This window comes from Corylus avellana, chromosome ca8 (genome assembly GCF_901000735.1).
Source record: "Corylus avellana chromosome ca8, CavTom2PMs-1.0".
Classification (NCBI taxonomy): domain Eukaryota; kingdom Viridiplantae; phylum Streptophyta; class Magnoliopsida; order Fagales; family Betulaceae; genus Corylus; species Corylus avellana.
In genome coordinates this window covers 24,918,296-24,941,400 of record NC_081548.1, presented here as the reverse complement: position 1 = coordinate 24,941,400, position 23,105 = coordinate 24,918,296, and the positions used below count along the sequence as shown (strand labels likewise).

Below are 23,105 nucleotides of genomic sequence, written 5' to 3'. Positions count from 1 at the left end.
GATAAACGATATAATTCATTTATTTTTTAACCATGATTTAATGAAAGTTTTTTATTTTGGGTAGCCAATTAATTAATTGAATGGGGAGAAGGAAATTAGTATTTTAAATAAACTTCTCTCTCAATGCTTTTTTTTTTTTCTTTTCTTTTTTTGTCATTTATACATCCACTAATTATTATTATTATTTTTCTGTCCTATCATTTTTAAAAACAATCCGTGCAATGCACGGGATACAAGCTCGTCTGCATTAATTGTTATCTTTTCTGTGAAATTTCCATACGTCTTTGCTGACCGAGAGAACAATGAATTATTTCATGTCACATGCATTTGTCACTTGTCAATTCCTTCACAAAAGAAAAAAAAGAAAGAGATGCTCTGCGATTTATTTTTTTCTACAATAACTCTTGCAATTCCTACCATCTTCCCTTTTCCTACCCACCACCATTCCGAGGCCCGAGTCCCCAAGATCACAACGTGAACAGCCTTGCCTAGCTTCTCAACTCTGGGGACGGGGGCTCTATTTCCTCTCATCCTTTTCTTTCCTCATATCCTTCTCTTCTTATATCACTACCACCCTGACCTCTAGAAGATTCACAAACTCATCGTCTTTTACCGATTGTGGATCTCTTTCCTTTCATCCTTCACTCGCCTTCTAGGCCCGGGAAAAACACAAACTTGTGGGTTTGTAAGAGATTTTAAGGGAGCGAAGATAAGCAAATATGGGCTCTATACTCGACAACGTTGTCACTGGCCTCATAGAGTCCTTGGCCGGTCTACTCAGAGACGAAGCAAAGTTCCTTGCTGGAGTGGAGGATACAGTCAATTCACTTAGTGGGGACCTCGATTTTATAAATAGCTTCCTGAAGAAGTCAGAAGGAAAACGGAACGATGAAATAGTGAGGGTGGTAGTCCGGCAAATCAAGAAAGTGGCTAACGAGGCTGAGGATATTATCGACGATTTCATCGTCAAGGTCGCGGAATACAGGAGGAAGTGCGTGATAAGGAGGATACTTCATGCCCCTGCTCACGCAATGATGCTTCGAAACGTTGGAAGTAAGATTGTGGACATCAAAAAAAGAATCGAAGAAATCTACAACAACAATAAGGAAATGTACGGCATTGAACGAGATGAAGCTACTGTAAATGCATTCGAGGAAGAGGCCATGCAGAGACTTAGGAGAGAAGTCGAGGAAGATGACGTGGTGGGTTTCGATCATGACTCAACGACATTGGTGGACCAACTTACTAAAGGGGATCCTAAACTCGATGTCATTTCAATCATCGGAATGGGCGGGTTGGGCAAAACCACTCTTGCCAGAAAAATATACAATAAACTTAGTGTCAAGGGGCACTTTGACTCCTATGTATGGGTGACTGTATCTCAAGATTTCAGAATTATGGAGCTGTTGCTTGAAATTGTAAAGGAGTTGAGAATTAAACTTGAAAAGAACTCAGACAAGAGTGTCGATGGGTTAAAGAAGACGTTGCTCGAACATTTGAAAGAAAAGAGATACCTAATAGTGATGGACGACATCTGGAGAACTGAAGTATGGGATAAGGTAAAATCTATTTTTCCTAATTGCTTTAATGGAAGCAGAATATTGATCACTAGCCGAAATAGAGAAGTGGCTTTACTTGCAAGCGATCTTCGTCCCTACCCTCTCCCACTTCTTAATCAAGATGACAGCTGGGAACTCTTGAAGAAAAAGGTGTTTCGAAATGGAGTTTGTCCTCCTGAATTAGTAATTCCAGGGAGACAAATCGCAGAAGGTTGTAAGGGATTACCCCTTTCAATTGTGGTACTCGCGGGCCTTTTAGCAAAGAGGGAGAAGTCATTCCACATATGGTCGAAATATGTTGATCATGTAACTAGTTTGGATACTGATATGTGCCAGAAAGTATTATCCTTAAGCTACACGGATCTGCCCCGACGCTTGAAACAATGCTTTTTGTATTTTGGTGTGTACCCAGAAGACTTCGAGATCCCTGTAAAGTTCTTGATGCACTTATGGGTAGCGGAGGGTTTTATAGAACACAATGACCATAGATATCCGGAGGATGTTGCTGAAATCTACTTGGAGGAGCTCATTGATCGAAGCTTGATCCAAGTGGCTAGGAGGAGGTCAGATGGAGGAGTAAGGACATGCCGTATCCATGATCTTTTGCGAGAATTTTGCATTAAGGAGAGTGCAGAAGAGATGTTTTTTGCAGTTCATTCATATAACCGTTCGTTACCGAACAATTGCCGCAGGCTATCCATCCAAGTTAACAATGCTAAGCAATACATTACTGACAACCCCTCTATCCCTACAAGCGCCCGTTCTTTGTTCTTCTTTGTGGATGATGGTACTGTTAGCTTGAAGTGGGTCCAAAAGAAATTCAAATTTCTTCGTGTGCTTAATGTTCAGAAAGTAGCAACTAGAGAATTAGGAGGAAGCATAGCAAAATTTATCCATTTGAGGTACTTGACGATACGATTCTCTTCTGATACAACTGTTTTTCCAGATTCTATTTTCAAGCTTACGAATCTAGAGACTCTTTACGTAGAGGGCAATACAAGCGTGCAATGTTTGCCAAAAGGGATATTTAAACTGAAATGTTTAAGAAATCTGTATCTGCCTGGTTGGGGAGACGGATTTTATTCGGGATGTTTATTTGAACCTTGTGATTCGGAGGAAGCTCTGGGGAAACTCCAAGTACTTTCTGGCGCAACAATTTACTATGATCCTCAAAACCGTATTTTCCCTGCCATACTGGAAAAGTTTCCTAATGTTAGGAAATTGAAAACACGAATTGTGGACAAGAAGCATCGTGGTGATGGCAAAGAAGTACTTTATATTCCAAGCCTCCACCATTTAGCTCATCTTGAAATATTGCACATTACGAGTGATGGTGATGATAATGATCGGACGCGAATGAGTACAAGCAGATTCACCTGTTCTCGGAATTCATTTCCAGCGAGAATCACCAAACTAACCTTAACGGGTGTTGTCTTAAAAGTCGAATGCGTGACAGTGCTGGGACAGCTTCCCAGTCTTCGGATACTGAAACTAGAAGAAGCAAATCCTAGATTATCTGATGAAAGTATTCACGTCATTGCAAATTCGTTTCCTCAACTCCAATTCCTCAAATTGAACAATTTGTCAATTCGAAAATGGGAATTGGAGGGGGGTGCAATGCCAAGCCTTAAGCATTTGGTTATCAGTCATTGTCCTTGCTTTACTAGCCTACCCGAACTATTGAGATTGACCAGTTTGCGATCTATGGAGGTGATAGAATGTGGAAGTTTGGCTAGAATGCTTAGGGCATCGCAGATAAAAGTTGGGTTTAAACTACTGATCAAGGATTGAATTTCCTAATCTACTGGAGATGGAGCCTGCGCGCTGGTATTTACTCTTTTCCTTTTTAGTTTTATTTTCATTCGAATTGAATACGTCACTCTTTACATTGGCAGAAAATAAAAATATTATCATCAAGTCAGCATTCTCTTGGTAAATTTATCAATTAATTTAATTGCACCTTCTATATCTTTTCTAAAATTGTTTATTACGTGATGACAGAGAACTTCAATTCAACGCAAACTGGAATGGTGTTCCTTTGATCTATTGCTCTTACTCGAGGTTGTCCTCTTCAATTGCTATTTTGAGTTACATGCGTGGATAGCTGCCCCCATGGTCTTTGTTAATTTCCTGGTTGGTTTGTTTCAAGTTTAAATATCTTTGAATAATTGGTTTCAAGCTTCTAGTAATTTGTACTCATAACTTTGAAAACTACTTTATATTGTTCTTTGTGTACGTTACATTTTGCAAAGGGCCTTCCACTAAATAAAACCTGAGATTAGAACTTAAATTTATTGATGCTAAAATAAAGAATTTGTAAAATGATCAGCATAACGTACAACAAGTAAACAGTTTAAGACATTTAATGAACCATGTCTTGCAGTGAAAACATGTTTACAAATTAACAATTTTCATTCATTTGAGCATAATTGATAATTTTAGTGTTAAACTAGTTTCATGTGAGACAATCTTTGGTAGAGAACCTTTTCACTTGCTGTACAATAAAACCTACATTTGATCACTAAAAGAAGAGGAAACCAAGAGTCTGTAGAGGCAGAAGAAATTGCAACTGTTTGGGAGAAGTTCGCTAGTAGCTAGAATTTTAGTAGGCATATCTGCTTATGTTAAGAGCATTATTAATTTGCACTTTTGTTCTCATTTATTGTTGTTTTATTATGCATAATCATAGCTTTTTTAAGGGAAAATTTTTATAAGCTCAAAAGATGAGGCCCTAGAGATTTTGGTGCACCTGATTAACATTTGCATCCACTAGGATCCTCTCAATTTCATTTGAAATGGAGAGGAACAAGTTAGTTATTTTTATGTGAGCAATTTTGTTATTTTTTTTTTTTAGATAAAAATGCCATCTTAAAACAACTTAATAAATTCCCTCAATTTCAAATGAAATTGAGAGGATCCTTCTCTATTTGCATCTAGGGTTCCAAACAAAATGTAGGCCGTGGCCCAAATGCAACTTTTATACATGTGCTTTGTTACGTGATTCTTAAAAATATTAAAATCATTATACTCTAATACGGCCCAATTGCCCCAACATGCGATTTTCAGCCCGGACCATGAGTTAAATAGGTTAAGGAATTTTTTTTTTCCTAATTGAAAAAAAAAAAAAAAAAATTATGTTTATTATATATATATATTTTGTCACATGATGAATATTTTGATAGTAAAATACCTCTTCGCCCTCTTCGCCCTCTTCAAAGCTATGTGTTGCATTATGTTACTGTTTCCTATTAATGGGTCATCCATCTAGGCCGACAAAAAGCCCAAGATGCTGTGGATCACGGGTTTGGTAGGGCAAAAGAAAGAGTAGTGTAGGTAAGAGTAGGAGCATTGAATATTGATGATTGATGGATCACAGAATCAGCGACATGATGATTGCGTTCAGGACATTTTTTTATGGACTGCATGTGGGTATTTGAATCAAACGACGTGTTAATGGGTCTATTGAGTGCCATAAGGCCCGTCAAAAGCTTGCACCATCAATTGGGCATTGACTACTATGACACCTTAGCCCAATTTTCAAGCCCACTACAGTATGGTGTGTCTTGTCTTAGTTGTCTATTGTTGTTTCTTCTAGATGATATATTCATCAAATTGACTTTAAAAATGCATTTCTCAAAGAACAAGTCTTTATGATGCAGCCTCTTGAGTTTACACTTCCCCAGTATCCGACTCAATGACTCATCCTCCATTGGCTTGGTTAACTAAACTTAGCTCCTGTTTGATCCATTTGGGCTTCAATGCGTAAACGCCTACTCCTCATTGTTCAGCCCTTACTATTTTTCTATCCCATCTGTATAGTCATATAGAAGACATATTACTTACTTATTTAGGATGTGTTTGAGATTGCGATTTTGTAAGAATAATTTATATTTTTATAAGATATTGCAAAATATAAGGTTTTGGCATTGCGATTTAAAAAGTACTTAATTTAAAATAAAAAAAATAAAAAAAGTCTGCGATTTTTATAAGCGAGTTAAAGGATGCTTATTTGAAAAAGTGCGAATAATGATTAATTATTTAAAAAATTTCGATGAACTTGTGATAATTTATTATTAGATTTTTATCAAATAATAATTTTAAAAGTTATATTATTTTTAAAAGGAAAAGGAAAACTGGAAAACGATTGACGTTAATATTTTTATGGAAAAATTATTTATTTTATTTTACAAATTTAATAAATTAACTATTATATTCGTGGATTTACACAAATTCAATCATTTTTTTTTTCTTTTTAAAAGACAAAAAAAAAATATAAGAAAACTTCTAAAATTAACCAATATTTATGTTTGATTCGGCTTGCTACCTCTTTCGGTGTAATGAAAATAAAATAAAATCATTCACATGGCTGTATTTGAAATTAATTTCCTTCTAGTAGGCGGGGTGAGGGGTCAGCCATTGAATGTCCACGCGGAAGTAGAACGGGGGGACTCCAGTGCGTCACGCGCATCGAAGCCGTTGACATACCACCACAACACCAACACCAACACCAACACGCATCCAAATCTAAACCCAAAATCCAGAATCCAACGCCGGTCGCATAAAAGCCGAGGCAGTTCAGTTCGGTTGGGATCCGAAGCTGTCAGTGTCAACCCTTGTAATAAACAGCTCACTCTGGAGGTCAAAACCGTAATCTCTGCCGCCCTCACCGGACCCAAACCTTCAAGTGCAGCTTAAATAAGATTAAAAAACAGAAAGAGAGAAAGAAATCAGAGTGAGAAGGACGCAAAGAGAGCGACATACAACAATCAATGCACAAACATAAATGCTAGCAATATTAGTAAATAAACCAAACCATAAAAGTGATGAAACTCAGGCCCACGTTTTCGTAAACCCAAAAAACAAAAACAAAAATCCAGCTATTATATCATTCTCCCCGCTAACTGTGCCGCTAAGTTTGTCGCTCTCTTTTGTGTCCAAATTTAGCGCAAGAAGCTCTACACACTATGTGCTTTTTTGTTTGCTTTCTACGCGTAATTTTGTTTCGCTTTCTCTCCCTGCTGCCCTTTTTTTCTTTTCCCCTAATTTGACACACCGCCAATGCGAAGCCGGCACTTCTAGAGCTGTTTAGTTCTATATTTTCTTAAAATATATATCCGTTTTTTCGTTTGTTTGTTTATTTTTCTTAGTATTTTATTCAGGGCTCGGATTTGTTTTAGCAAAGTTTTTGTCTTTTTTTTTAGTGGGCTTCGTGGTCTCTCCGGCTCGGAGGGAGTTTTTCTGTGTCCAATTAGGGTTAAGGAGTTTTTAATTTAATTTGGATGTTGAATTGTGGGGATTTGAGATGGGTGGATTTTGGGTGACAAATTCATTTCAGGTGGCTCTGTGTTTATCATAGCAATTATTTTATTATTTTCTTTCTGCGTTAGAGAGAGAGAGAGAGAGAGAGAGAGAGAGAGAGGCAGAGAAACAGAGAATGAGTTGCTTTTCTTGCCTTAGTCCTCGACGAAGTGTTGTGCGCAGGATCGATGTCGAGAATGGGAAAAGATCTAGTTCTCGTCATTCTGCCGATTCCTCAGGTACATATTCGTCTGTTTCTACTCCAAAAAAGCGAGATTTTCGTGTCTCTGTCTGATTGGTTTCGTTCAAATTTAAAGTTTCTGTGGTTTTATCATGTATATTTTATTCTACTATCAACAATTTGCTAACTTTTTGTGTTGGGGAATGGATGTTCAGGTAGTAGGAAAGGAAAGAAGGACACCCATGATAATGGTAAGGAATTTTCACACACCCATTTCGGAATTTTGCGTTTTACTTCTTCAAATTGTGAGCAATATGGGAATTGAGTAGTGTGTTTGTTTACACTGCAGATAGTGGGAAAGGGAAGGGGGCAATGAATGATAACAAGGGCAACGACCCGAAATCCAGTGGGGCGCGTAGCTTTACATTTCGTGAACTCGCGGCGGCCACGAGAGGTTTTAAGGAGGTGAATCTTTTAGGGGAAGGGGGTTTTGGCAAGGTTTACAAGGGCCGCCTTGAGACGGGCCAGGCAAGTTGAAAGACATTTACAATTTCTCTGTTTTTATTATTTGGATGTTATAGGATTTGCATTTGCTTGCATTGAAATATATGATTTTAGACAAGGGAGGAATTGTGGGTTTTAATGTGGTTTAGATATCTTAAATAAGATATGAAAAGAAAGGAAATGAATCTAAAATAATTAGGTTCAAGGCGTGGCACTTTACAAATTTGATGTTTGTTTAAAGAAAAGCATCTTACATAAGTAGCTTAAAGATTCTCTCTTTTCCAATTTATCGCTTGTGAAATTGATATGTAGAGTATTGTATTGCTGGTATGTGGATGGCTGAATATATTCGAGTTATTTGGTATTTATTTAATCAAAATGACCTTTTTCATCAAACTAAATTTGTTATTAGCCATCCTGCTTCGGTTTAGAATGTGGGTTTGAGTTGGAATTACCTGCTTATACTTATCAATAATCACCTGGTTTTTATGAGCAGGTTGTTGCGATTAAACAACTTAATCATGATGGCCTCCAGGGGTTTCAGGAATTCATCGTGGAGGTTCTCATGTTGAGCTTGTTACACCATTCTAATCTTGTCACCTTGATTGGGTATTGCACTGATGGAGATCAGAGACTATTGGTTTATGAGTTCATGCCAATGGGCAGCTTGGAAGATCATCTCTTTGGTAGGTATCTTAGATATTCATTGTTTACATTATTCTACTTTCAGTTCTGCACTCCCTGATTAATAGAACTATTGATCTTTAAGACTTCCATTGGATGAAAAGCTCCATTTAGTGCTTCTAAGATAATAATAACAACCTTCAAGCAAAAGGCGAGGGCTTTTTTCTTTCTTTCTTTCTTTTTTTTTTTCGTTTTCTTTTCAATATATTTTTGTTAATAATGTGTAACATAATTCAGTATACTTTATTCCTATTTTAGTCAACACTTGACATCCTTTCTTTTTCTTTTCACCGGAAAATGTCATTCCGGACAATCTTGCATAAGCTTTCTTTAGATTTTCTCCCCATTTCATCAATTGGACTTTGCTTACATTGGAGAGTGGTTAATTTGCAATGAACTCTTTTTTGGTGAAAATTTCTGGAAAATAATGTCAGTGTCAGCGATCAGCTGGCTTCATGTCCCAACAAACTTACGGATTTATCATCTAGGTTATGGGTTTTGTTTCTTATTAAATCAATGTATGGATTGTAAAGTTGCTATTAGACACTGCATTTGCGAAGGTAGACACAGCTTGCAATTGGTTCACTGCTGGAGATATATAATTGCTATATAGGTTGATATGGAGATCTTACATAGGCCTCGTATCTTATTTGTGAAAATGCATGTGACTGGGGTTTCAGCTTTTAAATTGCATGGTTTCACAATTTGTGCAACTTTGAGTAACCTTGTCCAATTTTGGTGACATTGGTTGAAGTATTCGGATTTCAGGCAGTGGCCCTAATTATTCCCCTAACTAAATTGAGTGATACATTTTCAAGAAATTTAGTAGAAGTTAGTTTTATTCTTAGTAGTGTCTGTTCTGATATTTGAGTGTTACTTCCATCGCTGTAGAGGGGAAGAAATTTTTAAGATTACTCTAGACACTGCAGCAAAACCTTGTCTGAGTTATTATGGTTGACTGGACTGATGAGGCAATTTATGTACTCAGGTCTTCAACCTGAGAAAGAGCCACTGAGTTGGAGTTCTCGAATAAAGATTGCTGTTGGTGCAGCTCGGGGTCTTGAGTATCTCCACTGCCAAGCAAATCCCCCTGTTATCTACCGCGACTTGAAATCTGCAAATATCTTGCTGGACAATGACTTCAATCCAAAGCTCTCGGATTTTGGGCTTGCTAAATTGGGACCTGTTGGCGACAATACTCATGTTTCGACTAGAGTGATGGGAACATATGGTTACTGTGCCCCGGAGTATGCCATGAGTGGCAAATTGACTCTTAAATCTGATATCTATGGTTTTGGTGTGGTTCTATTGGAGTTGATCACTGGCCGGAGGGCAATAGACTGCAATAAGAGGCAGGGAGAGCAGAACCTCGTTTCTTGGGTGAGTTGAGCTCTCTCTCTCTTTTTTCCCTTGTAGCATGTCAGTCTTTTATTCACCCCTCCCTTTTTAATTCTGATTCTCTTTATAAATTGCTGATATTTCCAAGCACTATTGTGGTTGTATCATCTGATCTTTGGTCTCTCCTTGACCCCGTTTTTACTGCTAGACTCTAGATCATCCAACACATTGGCTGATTGGGAGTCCAATGCTGTTGCTTTATGGTGATAAGTATGCACTTGCTACCTTAGGAGTTCTTTTTTTTTTTGCTACCTTAGGAGTTCTTTATTACATCATAACATATAAATTTCAACGATATCGCTCTTGGTGACTTTTTTTTTTCTTAAGTTATAGTTTTGGGTAATGTTTAATTTGTTTTTTCAATTGTAGTCTCGTCCATTTTTGAAGGACAGAAGGAAATTTGTCCAATTAGTGGATCCTTCTTTGCAAGGACGCTTCCCTGTTCGATGTTTGCATCATGCCGTTGCTATTACTGCAATGTGTCTTCAGGAGCAGCCAACTTTCCGTCCTCTTATTAGTGATATTGTTGTAGCCCTCGAGTACTTGGCCTCTCAGAGTTACACCTCCGAAAATAGTCGGGTCCGCGATCCCTCGCCTCAATCACCTTCGCAACAAGGCAGCAATGTCTCTTCTCGGGAATCAGATTATAGAACAAGTACAACTTATGAATAAACGTTCTTGGGCAGAAGCTGCTGAAACGCTTTGATAAACTGTAAGTCACCTACTCTCTTAGTTACTTATCATAAAAAGGCACCTATTCGTTTGGCAATATTTAGTTACAAGACATACCAGTAAGCGGAACTAAAAAAGGTCTATTCTTGCTGTTTGAAAGCCATGAGTAGGAAGCCTGCATGCATGGATTGCATATACTGCAATTACCCCTCCACCCCCACCTCCCCAAAAAGCCAAAAGAAGATATTGATTTTCATTTTTTCATTCAAATTCCAATTATCATGTCATGAGTTATCTTTTTCTTATTTATTTATATGCTATCGTTTTGTTATAATAGTAGAAGACATTTCCTGATCTTAGGTAAACCTTTTGCAAAAGTTTTAGAGCCTGGAGCTTAAAAAGTGCTCTTATACATAATAAAAAAAGTATTTCGTTTTATGTATGATTTGGCGTCTCTCTGCTTTGTTCTGGGAGTTACTTTTGTTCTTTAGAGGAATGAGGAAAGCAAAAGTGCTTGAAAATCTATTGAAGAAGGGAACCATTTTTTTTTTCTTCCATATCCTATTATTTTTCTTGTTCATCCTTGCATAAGCCTTACAGCTTTGGTAATGAAGAACCAACATAACTTTCCTTCTTTATTTTTATTTTTCATGGATATTTGTATTTGCATAGTGGTATAACTCTGATGTGATTTATGTTTAAATAATTTAAGAATTCCTTCTGTAATTTAAGTAGAGAAGGTGATGGAATCTGCAATCTGATATGCCTTCTTCATGACATGTTCTTGCAGGTATTCTACCTTTTGTCAAACTCACGAAAAAATGTGTTGAAATCCATTTGCCAATGTAATCTATAATCATATACAGAACTGGTGTATCTATATATATATATATGCTTCATGTATATACCAAGGTTTTGGAGTTGTAGCTTTTTATATTTATATATTTTTTTAAAAAAAAAAAATTATCGAAATCATTACAAATGGTTAGGTGCTTACAATTGGCTGAGACTAATAAGAGGAAGGGAAAGAGTCCACTGTTGGTGCATCACTTCGTGCCGTTGCAATTTGAATCAAGTTAATCAATCGCGGGGAAGCTTTTGCTTGTATTTGGACCTCGGCATGATCATTACACACACAAGTGTTTTTGTACCTCCTATTGTGCTGCCAAATAATTTCAGGCTAAACAGTAGCCGAAGGTGGGTCACCAGTTTTTTTAAAATGTTTATTTATTTATTATTATTATTTTTTTGTATTTTTATCATTTTGATTTAAAAAAATTGTAAGGTTATTTTTGGTACAAAGTGGGTATATTGCAATTTTGTAGTTTTGAGACATTACTTCAACTAAAGTTTATGATTGCCTTATAGTTGGAAAGGGTATATATCCATTTTTTAAAAAAAAAAAAAAAAAAAAAAAAATTATTTAATTTTTTAAAGTTTCTCTTCGCTCAAAATTTGAGTAATTTTAGGTGATCTACTTATGTCCGACTAATAATGATCAATCATAAGTCTTATAGTAATTTTAATAGTCGCAGTGGGACACTTAGAATTACTCCCAAAATTCTAGGTCCGAATCTGGACAGTTTATTTTGAACGGAGGATGTAAGTTTTTAGAATTGCAGCTTGCAGCCACGTAATTCAAGAGAATTACACAGACTTCAATCCGAGCGGTGGGCTTTGGATTATTATTTCTAGACCATTGAATTTGGATAGGAATATTCCGAATCCTTCCTAAAGTGGGTAGACAAAACAGTTGGATTTTCTGACAAAAAAAAATAATAATAACCATAGTTTCTATCTCTGCAAACTGTCCTGCCTTCCCCTTGAGACAACATTTAAGGTACTCTCTTGTCGGTCCAGAAATCATAGGATGCTTGGATGGCATGTCTGATGTAATCTTCACCACGGCTGTAGTCGGTGTCTAAGAAGTCAGACCAGTTGAAAACGACAAATTCCATTTTAGTGGGCTTTTACCGTAAAATATAATAATAAAATTAGCATACAAAATTCAAGATGTTGTTGGATTTGAGGTTAAGTAATCCTCCAATGTAACAAGTTACCTACCAAACTCCATGGTCTTCCACGACTAATTCTGCAGAAATTAAATACACGCACCTTGTCCATTAAAGAAGACCGTGGACTTGTATTTATCAAAACGACTTCTACGGCTTATTTATTATTCCAAAAAGTTATATGTGATTATTAGGTCTCAAGAACCTTATCAATGGGGGATGGGGCCCCAGCTTTTATTCTTGCTTATACAGGATCTTTAGTTTGATTTCTTTATTGACTCGGGTGAAAAAAAATACTAGATTTTTTTTCACTTATAGTAAAAAAAAAAAAAAAAAAAAAAAAAAAAACTTAAAATTTCTCTCAATATTATAATTTCGTCACACAAAAAAATCGTCAAATATTTTTTCATAGAGAAACTACATTTATTCTTTCTAACTATTGAGCAATTTGCAATAACCCTCTCAGAACTTTAAATTTGTTCAATGTTTTCCTAAACTATCATTGTAGTTGCAATATTCCACGTTTTTTCAAAAGAAAATTGATAAAATTACCCATGAACAAAAATTTCAGAAAAAGGGCAAAATTCAGGAAATTTTTTTATCAATGGCAATTTTGTCATTTTTGCAAAAAAAAATTGAAACTCATTTGTTTTGAGTTTTTATAATTTGTTTCAGAATGCAGGGTGTTAATTAATTAATATTTTTGTTTCTTATTACTTTAATCTAATCTCGTCCATTTCAATGCCTGCTGGCTGCTCCCCTGGTGATTGCAGTGACTGGCATGGGTTTGTTTAGATGGGAATTAAAAATATATTTGGCCGGCAAAGTGCAGTGAAATCTGATTGGGATATTGACTCTTGGTTGATACCTTAATTACAAATCAATAATTTAGGAAGCAATAATTGACTGCCATCTAGCTAGGAGCTCGTGTACTCTTTTGTACCTTCATCTCCCCCCTATCATCACCACATTTACTGGTTTAAGAGGCATGACAACCTTGGTCTATTAAATATATTTGAAGGCCTCATTGATGTTCTGTGAGAAGGTTTGGGACCTATCTTTAGGTTTGGTTCGGAACCAGTTTAGCTTCGGAACCGAATATATTAAGAGTGGAACACGTGTTTACAGAGGAAAAAATATCTCAATGCAATTGAAACTAAATTTAAATTGACTCGTGTCTTATGAATTTGGGATTTTAATAACTTCTTATTTGGTTGCAAATGTGAAAGATCCGTTATAAAGCTCATATGCTCAAGTGGTAGGTGGATTGCTCGAATTACAATATCCTTCAAATTTTATTCCTCCGCCCCCATTTATAAGCTTTAAAAGATTTAATAGTAGTCTAACTTGACCGTAACCATGAAGTATCTATTAAGACTTGGATTAGTTGACAATAAAAACACTAAAAAAAATTAAGATTAAGCAAAGAAAATCTAAAAATTACGTTTAAAAAAAAAAATTGTCCACATATTTGGTCCTGTATCTGACCTCTCATTTAATACTTGATTTGACTTAGGGGAAAAAAAAAACAATTGGGAAAGAAATACACTAAAATAGTCGGACATGTTCCCTGGATATTGACACGTTGAGTTCAGACTTGGCGTCACTCAAGCTGGCACTTGGTCCTCTTCATACGCTTCCTCGTTTGAAAAAATCGGCTTATTTGGTTTGAATAGGCCTTGGTCCGTTTTACAAGCCTTTTTGCCTTTTTCTATACTCACAGAAGTCAATTTTTTTTTTTTTTAATTATTATTATTCATATTAGTAAATAGCTTTCTCTATTTTTCACTCCAAAAAATTTGAAATTTCTTTCACGTTTATCGGTTTATGTCACCAACCAATTCTTTCTCCTTACCTCTATGAAATGGGAATTGAAGGCTACATATGCAAAGTTTATTTGTTTCTTAGCAGGGAAGTCACGTTCATGTGCTTCTCATAAATGCTTAAACTTATAAAAAAATCTAAATTTAATAATATGATTAATACTTTAATACTCATTTTTTTTTTATGTATGGGTTCAAACTCGATCTACTTCAACAAATCTTCCTAATATGTGAAATATTTAATTAAAATAAAAAAGAAAATGTGAATTTGATAATTTAAATAAATACTTAAGAGTAATATTATATATCACATTTTTATCTCATAATTCTGGCATGACAGTCCCAACTAATCATTTAATTTATTTTTTATTTTTTTACAATAACTGATCCAAATTTGGTTGAAACTACCACGTTAACATTGTGGGATAAAAATGTAATTTATAGCATTGCTCATACTTTAACACTTTCTCTCATGTGTATGATTAAAACACATGAAATATTTCTCTGAAATGAAATGCAATGTAAAGTCAATCAATCAAGATTTAAACTTAAGACATTTGTTTGGATACTTGTGCCAAAAATGAATTTAATTAATACGTTAACACCGTTGTTAAATCTATTCTTCACGGGATATGCTAAAATCTAATAAAATGAGTATAGATTACAGTATTAATCTATATATAATATAGGCATTGATTATATACTAGAGACAGAAAAACGAAGGGCAAAATACGTAGCTGTAAGAAGGTTCTTGAACGGGATTACAGCTATTCTATTTTACTTTATAAAAGTCATTGTCAAAACCCCAATGCATAAAAGTCTATGGAGAAGATTTGCATTAGTTCATGGACCAATAAGTCGTTTGTTCACACGAAGTCAAAACGACTTCAAGTTTCAATTTTCATTCTTAATTGTGAAATGTAAAACATAAACATCAATAACCATGGAAAAAATGAAAATAAGGCCTTGTTTGGATGGGCCAAATTTTATTTTTGTTTTGAATTTTTTAAGAAACCGACGCAGATGTGTTGTTTGGCAAAATTTTGAGTTTGTGAATTTGTGCCAAATCTGTTTATAAAATCAAAAAATATGAATTTGAAAACAAAACTAAAAACATGCCAAGCCAAGCAAGGCCTTAGATTCTCAATTGAATGAACACAAGTGTCTTCAAGATGCGAATTTTTTTTTTTTTTTTTTTAAATAATAATAAAGCAATTTGGATCTAATTTCAGTTAGGCTTAGACTTGTTGCGATCGAAACACGTATCTCTTGTATTATGTTATAACATGTATATTTCAATTTCAACGACCGAGCCAAACCCGTTATTATTTAATACAAAACAATGTTTTGATATATAGTATAAATAAAATGCAGTGCTAGGAAAGGGGGATATATTGACTATTTATTTTGCCACGCACGTGAAAAGCAGCGTGCTAATGTTTCTTTTGATTTAGGCACTCTTCTTGGCAACAACATTTGACTGGAAGAATATTATCTATTTCCAAGTCTAAGGTACGGTGTTTCATGTCTGCACGCCACTATACATACTGCATACATCATTGCTTACCGTACGTGTTTATCACATCATGTACGTGGAACCTCACAAGTGAAAGTAAATGGAATTAATATCAAGAAGTTCAATACGTAGGCAGTGAAAAAGATCCTATACCGTATGAAAAAGATTGGTAAAATATAGTGGGAAAAAATGGTAAAATATAGTGGGAAACTTTCAAATTTAGATTTGTTTTGTTAATTTAATTGCTAAAGTTTTGTTTGGTCGTCACTCGTCAAGGGTTTGGCTTACTCCAATTCTAGTTAAGATTGAGACACGTGTCCTATATTATAATTTCAACATATTTAATCTTAACTAAAACTAAATCCAAACCAAATCCACCCGTCAGTATAATTTTTTAGTCCAAATCTGTCAACCTTTTGTGAAATGTCATAAGATGACCGTGTTTTTATTTTATTTTATTTTATATTTTTCATATCATTTTCACTATATATAAAGGAAACCATGTTATGACATATAACAATAACGGATTAATAAATATATGAACAAAGTGAATGTACTGACAATCAATCAAAACTTTAAGAACTAAATTGATAATAACCTTAAACTGATCAAAGGGGATTGTTAAAGTATTAAATTTGTTATTTTTTATTATCTTAAACTTTTAAGATAAATGATAATTTACCGATGATATTAATAGTAGAAAGACTTGTATTCCGGCCTAGACTCCATCCCATATAGAGGTCGTGTGTTCAGATCATGGGCCAACCAACGGGCCCATCTGATGGACAACTATTCATGAAGCGATTGGTCCAAGTGACGCTGAGCTTGACTTCTTCGTGTTTATCTTAAATTACAATCCCCACTTTAATTTCTCTCAACAAACCAGGGCTCTTCCACATTTGACATTTCTCACGTTTTCTCTCTCTTAATAATTTAGCACAACTTAGGGGTAAGAAAGACTATAAACCAATTAAGCTGAGAATAAAATTCATAAGCGATAGAAACAAGATTACAAGAGAGAGAGAGAGAGAGAGAGAATGGAAAGGTCCAAGTCTGATATATGCTAGTTTTCTCTTGCTTGTTATTTCCTTGCTCTTTCTTCTCTCTTTCGTGGAACTTGGAGACCAAGCAAAATCATATAAATATATCTGATCCAAAGTAAAGTAGAAGCACAAGCAAAAGAGTGAGATCCTTATGGGGAACTGTTTTGGAACTCAGGTTAATCATCACCATAGCCCAGGCTCCAGTACCAAAACTACAACCCCAGGTACTTTTTTCTCCACTTTCTATTGGATATATATATATATTGTTTGACGACAAAGACAATAACAGTAAACTCAGAGATTGTTTTTGTGTTTTTCTTTATCTAATCTTCTCGATCTCTCTTTTTTCCCTTCATGTGAATAAAGCAGAAACATCAAGAAACAATAGCAAACAAACAGAAGGGCCGCTGAGAAGCAAAAGCAATGCTGACCAAAAGGGCAGCGTTGAGGAAAGGCCTCAGCCTCAGGCCGGGAAGGTGATAACACCAAACTTGAAGCTATTCAAACTGGCGGAGCTGAAGAGCGCAACACGAAATTTCAGGCCCGATACCGTGCTCGGCGAGGGAGGGTTTGGAAGGGTTTTCAAGGGTTGGGTGGACGAGACAACATATGCACCGTCGAAGGTCGGCGCCGGAGTAGCCGTTGCTGTGAAGAAATCGAACCCGGATAGCCCACAAGGGTTGGAAGAATGGCTGGTACGTTTGTTTCTGTTCATGGGTGCATTCAACGTCGTCAACATTGACTATGAAATTGTCTTGGTCCTCTATCTATAGTATATTTGAAGTTGAGAAATTATTCCTTTTAACTTATTATTTCTTGGTACGAAAAAGTCATTCCAACATATTATTGGAAGACCCACTGGGGGCCTGGGGCAATGTTTTTTCTAGTTGACCAAATCATCATGATCACATTGAATATCAACTGGGATTTTTTTAGATTTTTCTCTAGTGCAAAAGTAACTAGAAATGTACGTGTGGTTTTAAGAATTATAAGATTTGCTTTTGCTGGCAATGGTGAGAGGCTATAGAAATTAGAAATTTTTTGGTTTTAGATGAGATTTATTTAACAAACATTATTCCAATAAAAAGAAAACAATTAATACGTCTATGCCCATTTTTTCACTTTTGAATATTCCATGTGTATATTTGTGGGATCAGCATAAATATATTATTTTTTGCTTCTCACTTGCAAATTTACATGTGGGTTCACATGTACGCTTGAATGAATAAGCAAGGAAGATTGACAAACAATCAAGATTAATAATAATTAATATACGTTTATGAGATCAACAGAGGATTTGTATCACAAGAAACAAAATATAATTAAATACAAGTAAAGATAGAAGTGAATTAATCTGTTTAAATTATGTGGGGGCTCACATGCACACTTCAATGCAAAAGCAAAGATTAACAAATGATGGAGATTAGTGATAATTAACAGATTTATGAGAAAAAGATAGAAGTGAATTCATTTGTTGATATTGCTGAATTTGAGTACATGTATTTGTGGGTACAGGCAGAAGTGAAATTCTTGGGGAAGTTCTCTCATCCCAACTTGGTTAAGCTTCTAGGCTACTGTTGGGAAGATAAAGAATACCTTCTTGTATACGAATACATGCAGAAGGGAAGCTTGGAGAACCACCTTTTTAGAAGTAAGAAGCATATATATCTACAACTTTATAAAATAAAATTAAAAGGTTTTCCATGCAAATTTCTCTTCTTATCTTTGTTTTTGGAAAAATGCAGAAGATTAAATTGTGTCATTTGCTAAACTTTATGCTGAATTAATCAGAAGGATCTCCGGAACCACTTCCATGGAATACAAGGCTTAAAATAGCAATAGGAGCGGCTCGAGGCCTCTCTTTCTTACACACATCAGAAAAGTCTGTGATCTACCGTGATTTCAAGCCGGCCAATATATTGTTGGATGGGGTAAAGTTCTTTGTGACTTGAGCCACTTGAACATATTAATTAGGATGTTGATTTCTAGCAATTTGCCATTTGAATTACTAGCCGTTCAAACACCTACCAAAACAAGAGGCGGATTGCTTGATACCTGTTTGGGTAAATGGGCCCACAAATTCTCTTTCACATTTACTAACAATCTAAATTCCAAACTCTAAAATTGCTAAGGAACTCCATGTTAGGTTTTTAACACCATCACATACTAAATATTGCTTTGCATGTGTCTTCTATTTCTTTTTCCAGAATTACAATGCAAAGCTTTCAGATTTTGGACTCGCAAAGTTGGGCCCCATAAATGGAAACTCGCACGTGACAACTCGTGTAATGGGCACTTACGGGTATGCAGCTCCCGAATATGTTGAAACAGGTAAATATCAAATTTCAATTACTCAATTTTTCAATAACACATAAAGATTTAACCTTCTTTAATAGTTAATTTTGGGAATCGAATCAAAAATCTATTTTGTGTAACCCTTAATGAATCGGATCGAATCAAGATCCACTCCCTTCTATTTGAAATTGAGATAATTTATTTCATGATCTAAATTAAATTTTACGAATCTAACTATATATATGTTCCAATAAATAACCTGATCCACAGGTCATTTGTACGTAAAAAGTGATGTCTATGGTTTCGGGGTCGTCTTGCTGGAAATGATAACGGGCTTACGGGCCCACGACCCCAATAGGACCAGTGACAGTCAGAACCTGGTCCTATATGCCAAGCCATCTCTGTCTAACAAAAAGAAACTGAAGAAAATAATGGACTCGAGACTTGGTGAACTATACCCACTAGAAGGCGCATGCCAAGCAGCTCAGCTAATACTAAGATGTCTGGAATCCGACCCAAAAAATCGTCCATCAATGGAAAATGTTTTGGAGGAATTAGAAAACATCAATGCCATCGCGATGACAACAAAGGAGACAAAAGCCAGTGCAAAGCAGGGCTCCAATGTACGCCAAGAGGAGCAGACCAAGCATCAGCATCGGTATAACCATCGCCGGCCTCCAACTCCCCAGAAGAATGGTTTTTCCGGCGCCGGAGCTAGAGCTTATCATCACTAGTTCCGGCTAGATCTTAATAAATAATTGTAGTTATGTTTTTTGTCTTGGTATGCATGCAGCTTCATATTTGTAAGGCTTGTAACATGTCCAACGTACCTGTGTTTAAGAGAGGCTTGGTCTCATGACAAAGGCACCGGTTTTTTTTGTGTAGAAAAATAAACTACAAGATAAAGAAAATATTTAATTATAAATTACTCTGTCCATTTCAAAAAAAAAAAAGAATCATTAAATTTGTCACAAACTCTTGCGGTATTTTTTTTTCACAAGAGTTTAATAACAGTCCAGGAAAAACGTTAGCTAATATATACACATACTACACTATCATTATAAAATGATTAGTCAAGTTGCAATTGGAGTTCCTTAAATTCTCTTATGAAGCCCAATTTTACCTAATAAAAAACTAATGTATGACGTAACACTCATTAATTGCTTATAATTCATTTACTTTATATGAACTATTTATCTTTTATAATGTAGAACTAGGGCGTTACACATTTGCCCAATGGTTATGGTCCGAGCAAAGAATTAATATAGAGAAATGATTAAATTCATTTTTTTGCAAATCTCCTGTCTATCTCCTGACAAGATATGGGATTTATATGTGACTATGTAAGTTCTACAAATTGAATAATGATGAATTAAAAAAGAAAAAAAAAAAAAGGAAAAAGATATATAAGAGATAAAGATATGTAAGAGATGACATCAAAGTCCAAACACATCTCAATAATATATAGATGAAGATGTGCATCCAAATGAGGTAAGTGTCTGGTCTGGAAACAAACTTCGGGCCGAAACCCAAGAAGAGTTTTTCCTTTTGTAGCCTCCTTAAAAGCTGCACAATGGGCCCATCTGGACACGGCAAAATGGCCCACCGCAAATTATCAGCCTAGTTCTTGCTGCCTTCCTCGATTTACGTTTAAAATGGATAGAAAATAATGGTAAATAGTAAATACATGTTGAATATTTTTATTTTTATGAGTGATACATGTTGAATATTTAATTCTTATAAATTTTGAAACATAAAATATCACACCATTTAAAATCGGTCACCATGGATTATTACGATTTCTCTAAATTGGGCTGAAGTCAACTTATAAGACTTTCATGTTCGAGACTGTGCGTCTCGAAATAAGATTTTCTATAATTTTAAATTGTAGATTTTCAAATTACAGAATTTATACAATTTTTAAGCATTAAGCATCTTGAAAAATATTGCCTATTAAAATAGTGGTATGTTATCTAAATATCTAGGCAATGTGAAAGAGTTTTCCTCTTAAAATACTTTTTGTTCACTTTTGCAAAGATGCCTTTTCTTTTTTTCGTTTTTCTTTCTTTTTTTTGAAAAAAAAAAAAACTAAAAAACAATTTTTGACTCAAAACGTTTTTACAACATAAAAAATAAGAATCAATCATGTCAATTTCACTTATCTTTTTTATAAGAAAAAAATCAGTCCATTTTTTTTTTCTAATTGACCCTACCCTGTTAATTGTTATAGATATCTTCCCTGTAGAGACATGATTGGCTTACGGCTTTGAGCTGCACATTTCATAATTGCGAAGGGGCGGGCGCCTTAGAAACGGATCATTTCCATTTCATTTGAAATAAAGAGTATTCATTTAGTGCATTTAGGAAGACAAACTTGTCCAAAACTTTTACCCCCAAAAGTTAAAAGATAATATTATCCTCCTAATTAAATGCACTAAATAGATACTCTCAATTTCAAATAAAATTGAGAGGATCCTTTTCCGAGGGCCTTGCCCCATTACTCTGCCAACCGCTAATATGATTTTTTAGTCCCAAATCAGTAAACTTTTTGTTAAATGTTGTAAAACACAACTGTTTTAATTTTTTTTCATATCATTTTCAATAAAATAAAAATAATTTTTTTTAAAAAAAAAAACATTTTATGACATATAACAAATTAACAATAACAGATTAATAAATATATGAACGGAATGAATGTATTGACAATCAATCAAAACTTTAAGAACCAAATAGGCTAAATTTAAATTTTATTGAGTAAATTGATACAAACTTAAACTTACGAGATTGTTAATTAATAAATATTAAAATAATTATTTTTATTATTTTAAGAATAACCAAAATAATTAAGAATTTGTTAAAGCTACAACTTCTAAACAAATTTGCATAATTTATATTAATACAAAAATTAATGTGGTTCTTTCTTACTTAGGAGCGAGGCCCACTAAGAGATATTTTCTCCCCCGATAAAATGTATTTTAGACTTGTCCAAGATTCTATATAAAATAAAAATACGTGCCCAAATACATTAACAAACATGGCCTCGATCTCTATTGGGTCATAAACCTGTCCATTTCACTTTAAAAAAAAAATTATTTCCATTTTAAAGCAAATGAAAAAAAGTTTTTCATAATTGCGAAAGGGCGAGGGCATAGCCCTCTGCCAACAGCCAATATAATCTTTTAGTCCAAATCAGTAAACTTTTTGTAAATGTGATGAGACGACACTGTTTTAATTATTATTTTCAATAAAAAAATAAAAACCATTTTATGACATATAACAAATTAACAATAAGAGATGAATAAATATATGAAGGGAATTGAATGAATGTATTGACAATCAATGAACCAACCGAATTTAAGGGTCCTTAATTTGTTTTGATTGGCGAACCAATGGACACATCTGCTTGAAAACTCTTACGTACGTGTAGTGACGCTGCACTTGGCCTCTCGGTGTTTCTCTTAAATTACAATCCACTTTAATTTCTCTCACCAAACCGGAGTTGTTCCACATTTGACAATATCTCTTGTGTTTTCACTCTCTCAATAATTTAGCACATAAATTAATATATGGGGAACTGTTTTGGAGCTCTGGTAAATCATCACCATAGCCCAGGTACGTTGCTTCCATTTTCTATTGGATTCTTTGTTTTCTCTTTTGGATTGCTAAGAAAAACTAAGGCAAAGATAATAACAGCAATCTCAGGTGGTTTTGGTGTTTTTGGTGTTTTTCTTTCTCTAATCTTCTCTCTCTTTTTTCATCTCAACTTTCTCGTACAAGTTACAATGGTATGAGTCTATGTTCTGCAGGTTAATTAACGTTAATTGTCTAAGAATTCATAAAATAAATATATTTAAAGTAACATGTGAAACAACACTTGTATAGTTTCCCTTCATGTCAAAGCAGAAGAAACATCAAGAAACAACAACAAACAAACAGAAGGGACGCCATTGCCAAGAAGCAACAGCAATGATGCAGCCCAAAACGGCAACGTTGAGGAAAGGTCTCAGGCGGCCGGGAAGGTGATAACACCAAAGTTGAAACTATTCAAATCGGCAGAGCTAAAGAGTGCAACACAAAATTTTAGAGCAGATACAGTACTCGAAGACAGAGAGTTTGGAAG

At 34.9% G+C, this 23,105-nt stretch overlaps 3 protein-coding genes across 5 annotated transcripts; all 3 read left to right on the top strand.

Annotated features, from left to right (window-relative positions):
• The first annotated feature begins 498 nt into the window (after positions 1-498).
• On the top strand, positions 499-3,295 carry LOC132191098 (toMV resistance protein Tm-2(GCR236)-like). Its single transcript, XM_059606110.1, has 2 exons — positions 499-3,092; positions 3,227-3,295. The coding sequence occupies exons 1-2, from the start codon at positions 720-722 to the stop codon at positions 3,293-3,295; spliced, it is 2,442 nt and encodes an 813-aa protein (XP_059462093.1). The 5' UTR covers positions 499-719.
• Positions 3,296-6,362: 3,067 nt separating this feature from the next.
• LOC132189158 (probable serine/threonine-protein kinase PBL21) lies at positions 6,363-11,676 on the top strand. Of its 2 annotated transcripts, none has more exons than XM_059603744.1 (7): positions 6,363-7,096; positions 7,254-7,289; positions 7,388-7,566; positions 8,078-8,228; positions 9,215-9,606; positions 9,994-10,336; positions 11,087-11,676. In XM_059603744.1, exons 1-6 carry the CDS (start codon positions 6,994-6,996, stop codon positions 10,294-10,296), a joined length of 1,164 nt encoding a protein of 387 aa, XP_059459727.1. In that variant the 5' UTR covers positions 6,363-6,993; the 3' UTR covers positions 10,297-10,336; positions 11,087-11,676. The 2 variants fall into 2 exon arrangements, with proteins under 2 accessions (XP_059459727.1, XP_059459726.1); XM_059603743.1 differs by having other exon boundaries at positions 6,365-7,096; positions 8,039-8,228.
• A 4,981-nt stretch (positions 11,677-16,657) lies between these two features.
• Positions 16,658-19,910, top strand: LOC132189433 (probable serine/threonine-protein kinase PIX13). Of its 2 annotated transcripts, none has more exons than XM_059604176.1 (6): positions 16,658-16,914; positions 17,060-17,385; positions 18,206-18,341; positions 18,482-18,621; positions 18,898-19,021; positions 19,256-19,910. In XM_059604176.1, exons 1-6 carry the CDS (start codon positions 16,842-16,844, stop codon positions 19,717-19,719), a joined length of 1,263 nt encoding a protein of 420 aa, XP_059460159.1. In that variant the 5' UTR covers positions 16,658-16,841; the 3' UTR covers positions 19,720-19,910. The 2 variants fall into 2 exon arrangements, with proteins under 2 accessions (XP_059460159.1, XP_059460157.1); XM_059604174.1 differs by having other exon boundaries at positions 17,057-17,385.
• Positions 19,911-23,105: the final 3,195 nt, after the last annotated feature.

Coding starts and splice junctions, on each gene's coding strand:
- LOC132191098 (XM_059606110.1), top strand. CDS start 720: ATGGGCTCTATACTCGACAACGTTGTCACTGGCCTCATAGAGTCCTTG. Junction 3,093..3,226: donor TATCTGATGAAAGTATTCAC/GTCATTGCAAAT, acceptor TTGCTTTACTAG/CCTACCCGAACTATTGAGAT.
- LOC132189158 (XM_059603743.1), top strand. CDS start 6,994: ATGAGTTGCTTTTCTTGCCTTAGTCCTCGACGAAGTGTTGTGCGCAGG. Junction 7,567..8,038: donor GCCGCCTTGAGACGGGCCAG/GCAAGTTGAAAG, acceptor TTTTATGAGCAG/GTTGTTGCGATTAAACAACT. Junction 8,229..9,214: donor CTTGGAAGATCATCTCTTTG/GTAGGTATCTTA, acceptor TTATGTACTCAG/GTCTTCAACCTGAGAAAGAG.
- LOC132189433 (XM_059604174.1), top strand. CDS start 16,842: ATGGGGAACTGTTTTGGAACTCAGGTTAATCATCACCATAGCCCAGGC. Junction 18,342..18,481: donor GGAGAACCACCTTTTTAGAA/GTAAGAAGCATA, acceptor TGAATTAATCAG/AAGGATCTCCGGAACCACTT. Junction 19,022..19,255: donor TCCCGAATATGTTGAAACAG/GTAAATATCAAA, acceptor CCTGATCCACAG/GTCATTTGTACGTAAAAAGT.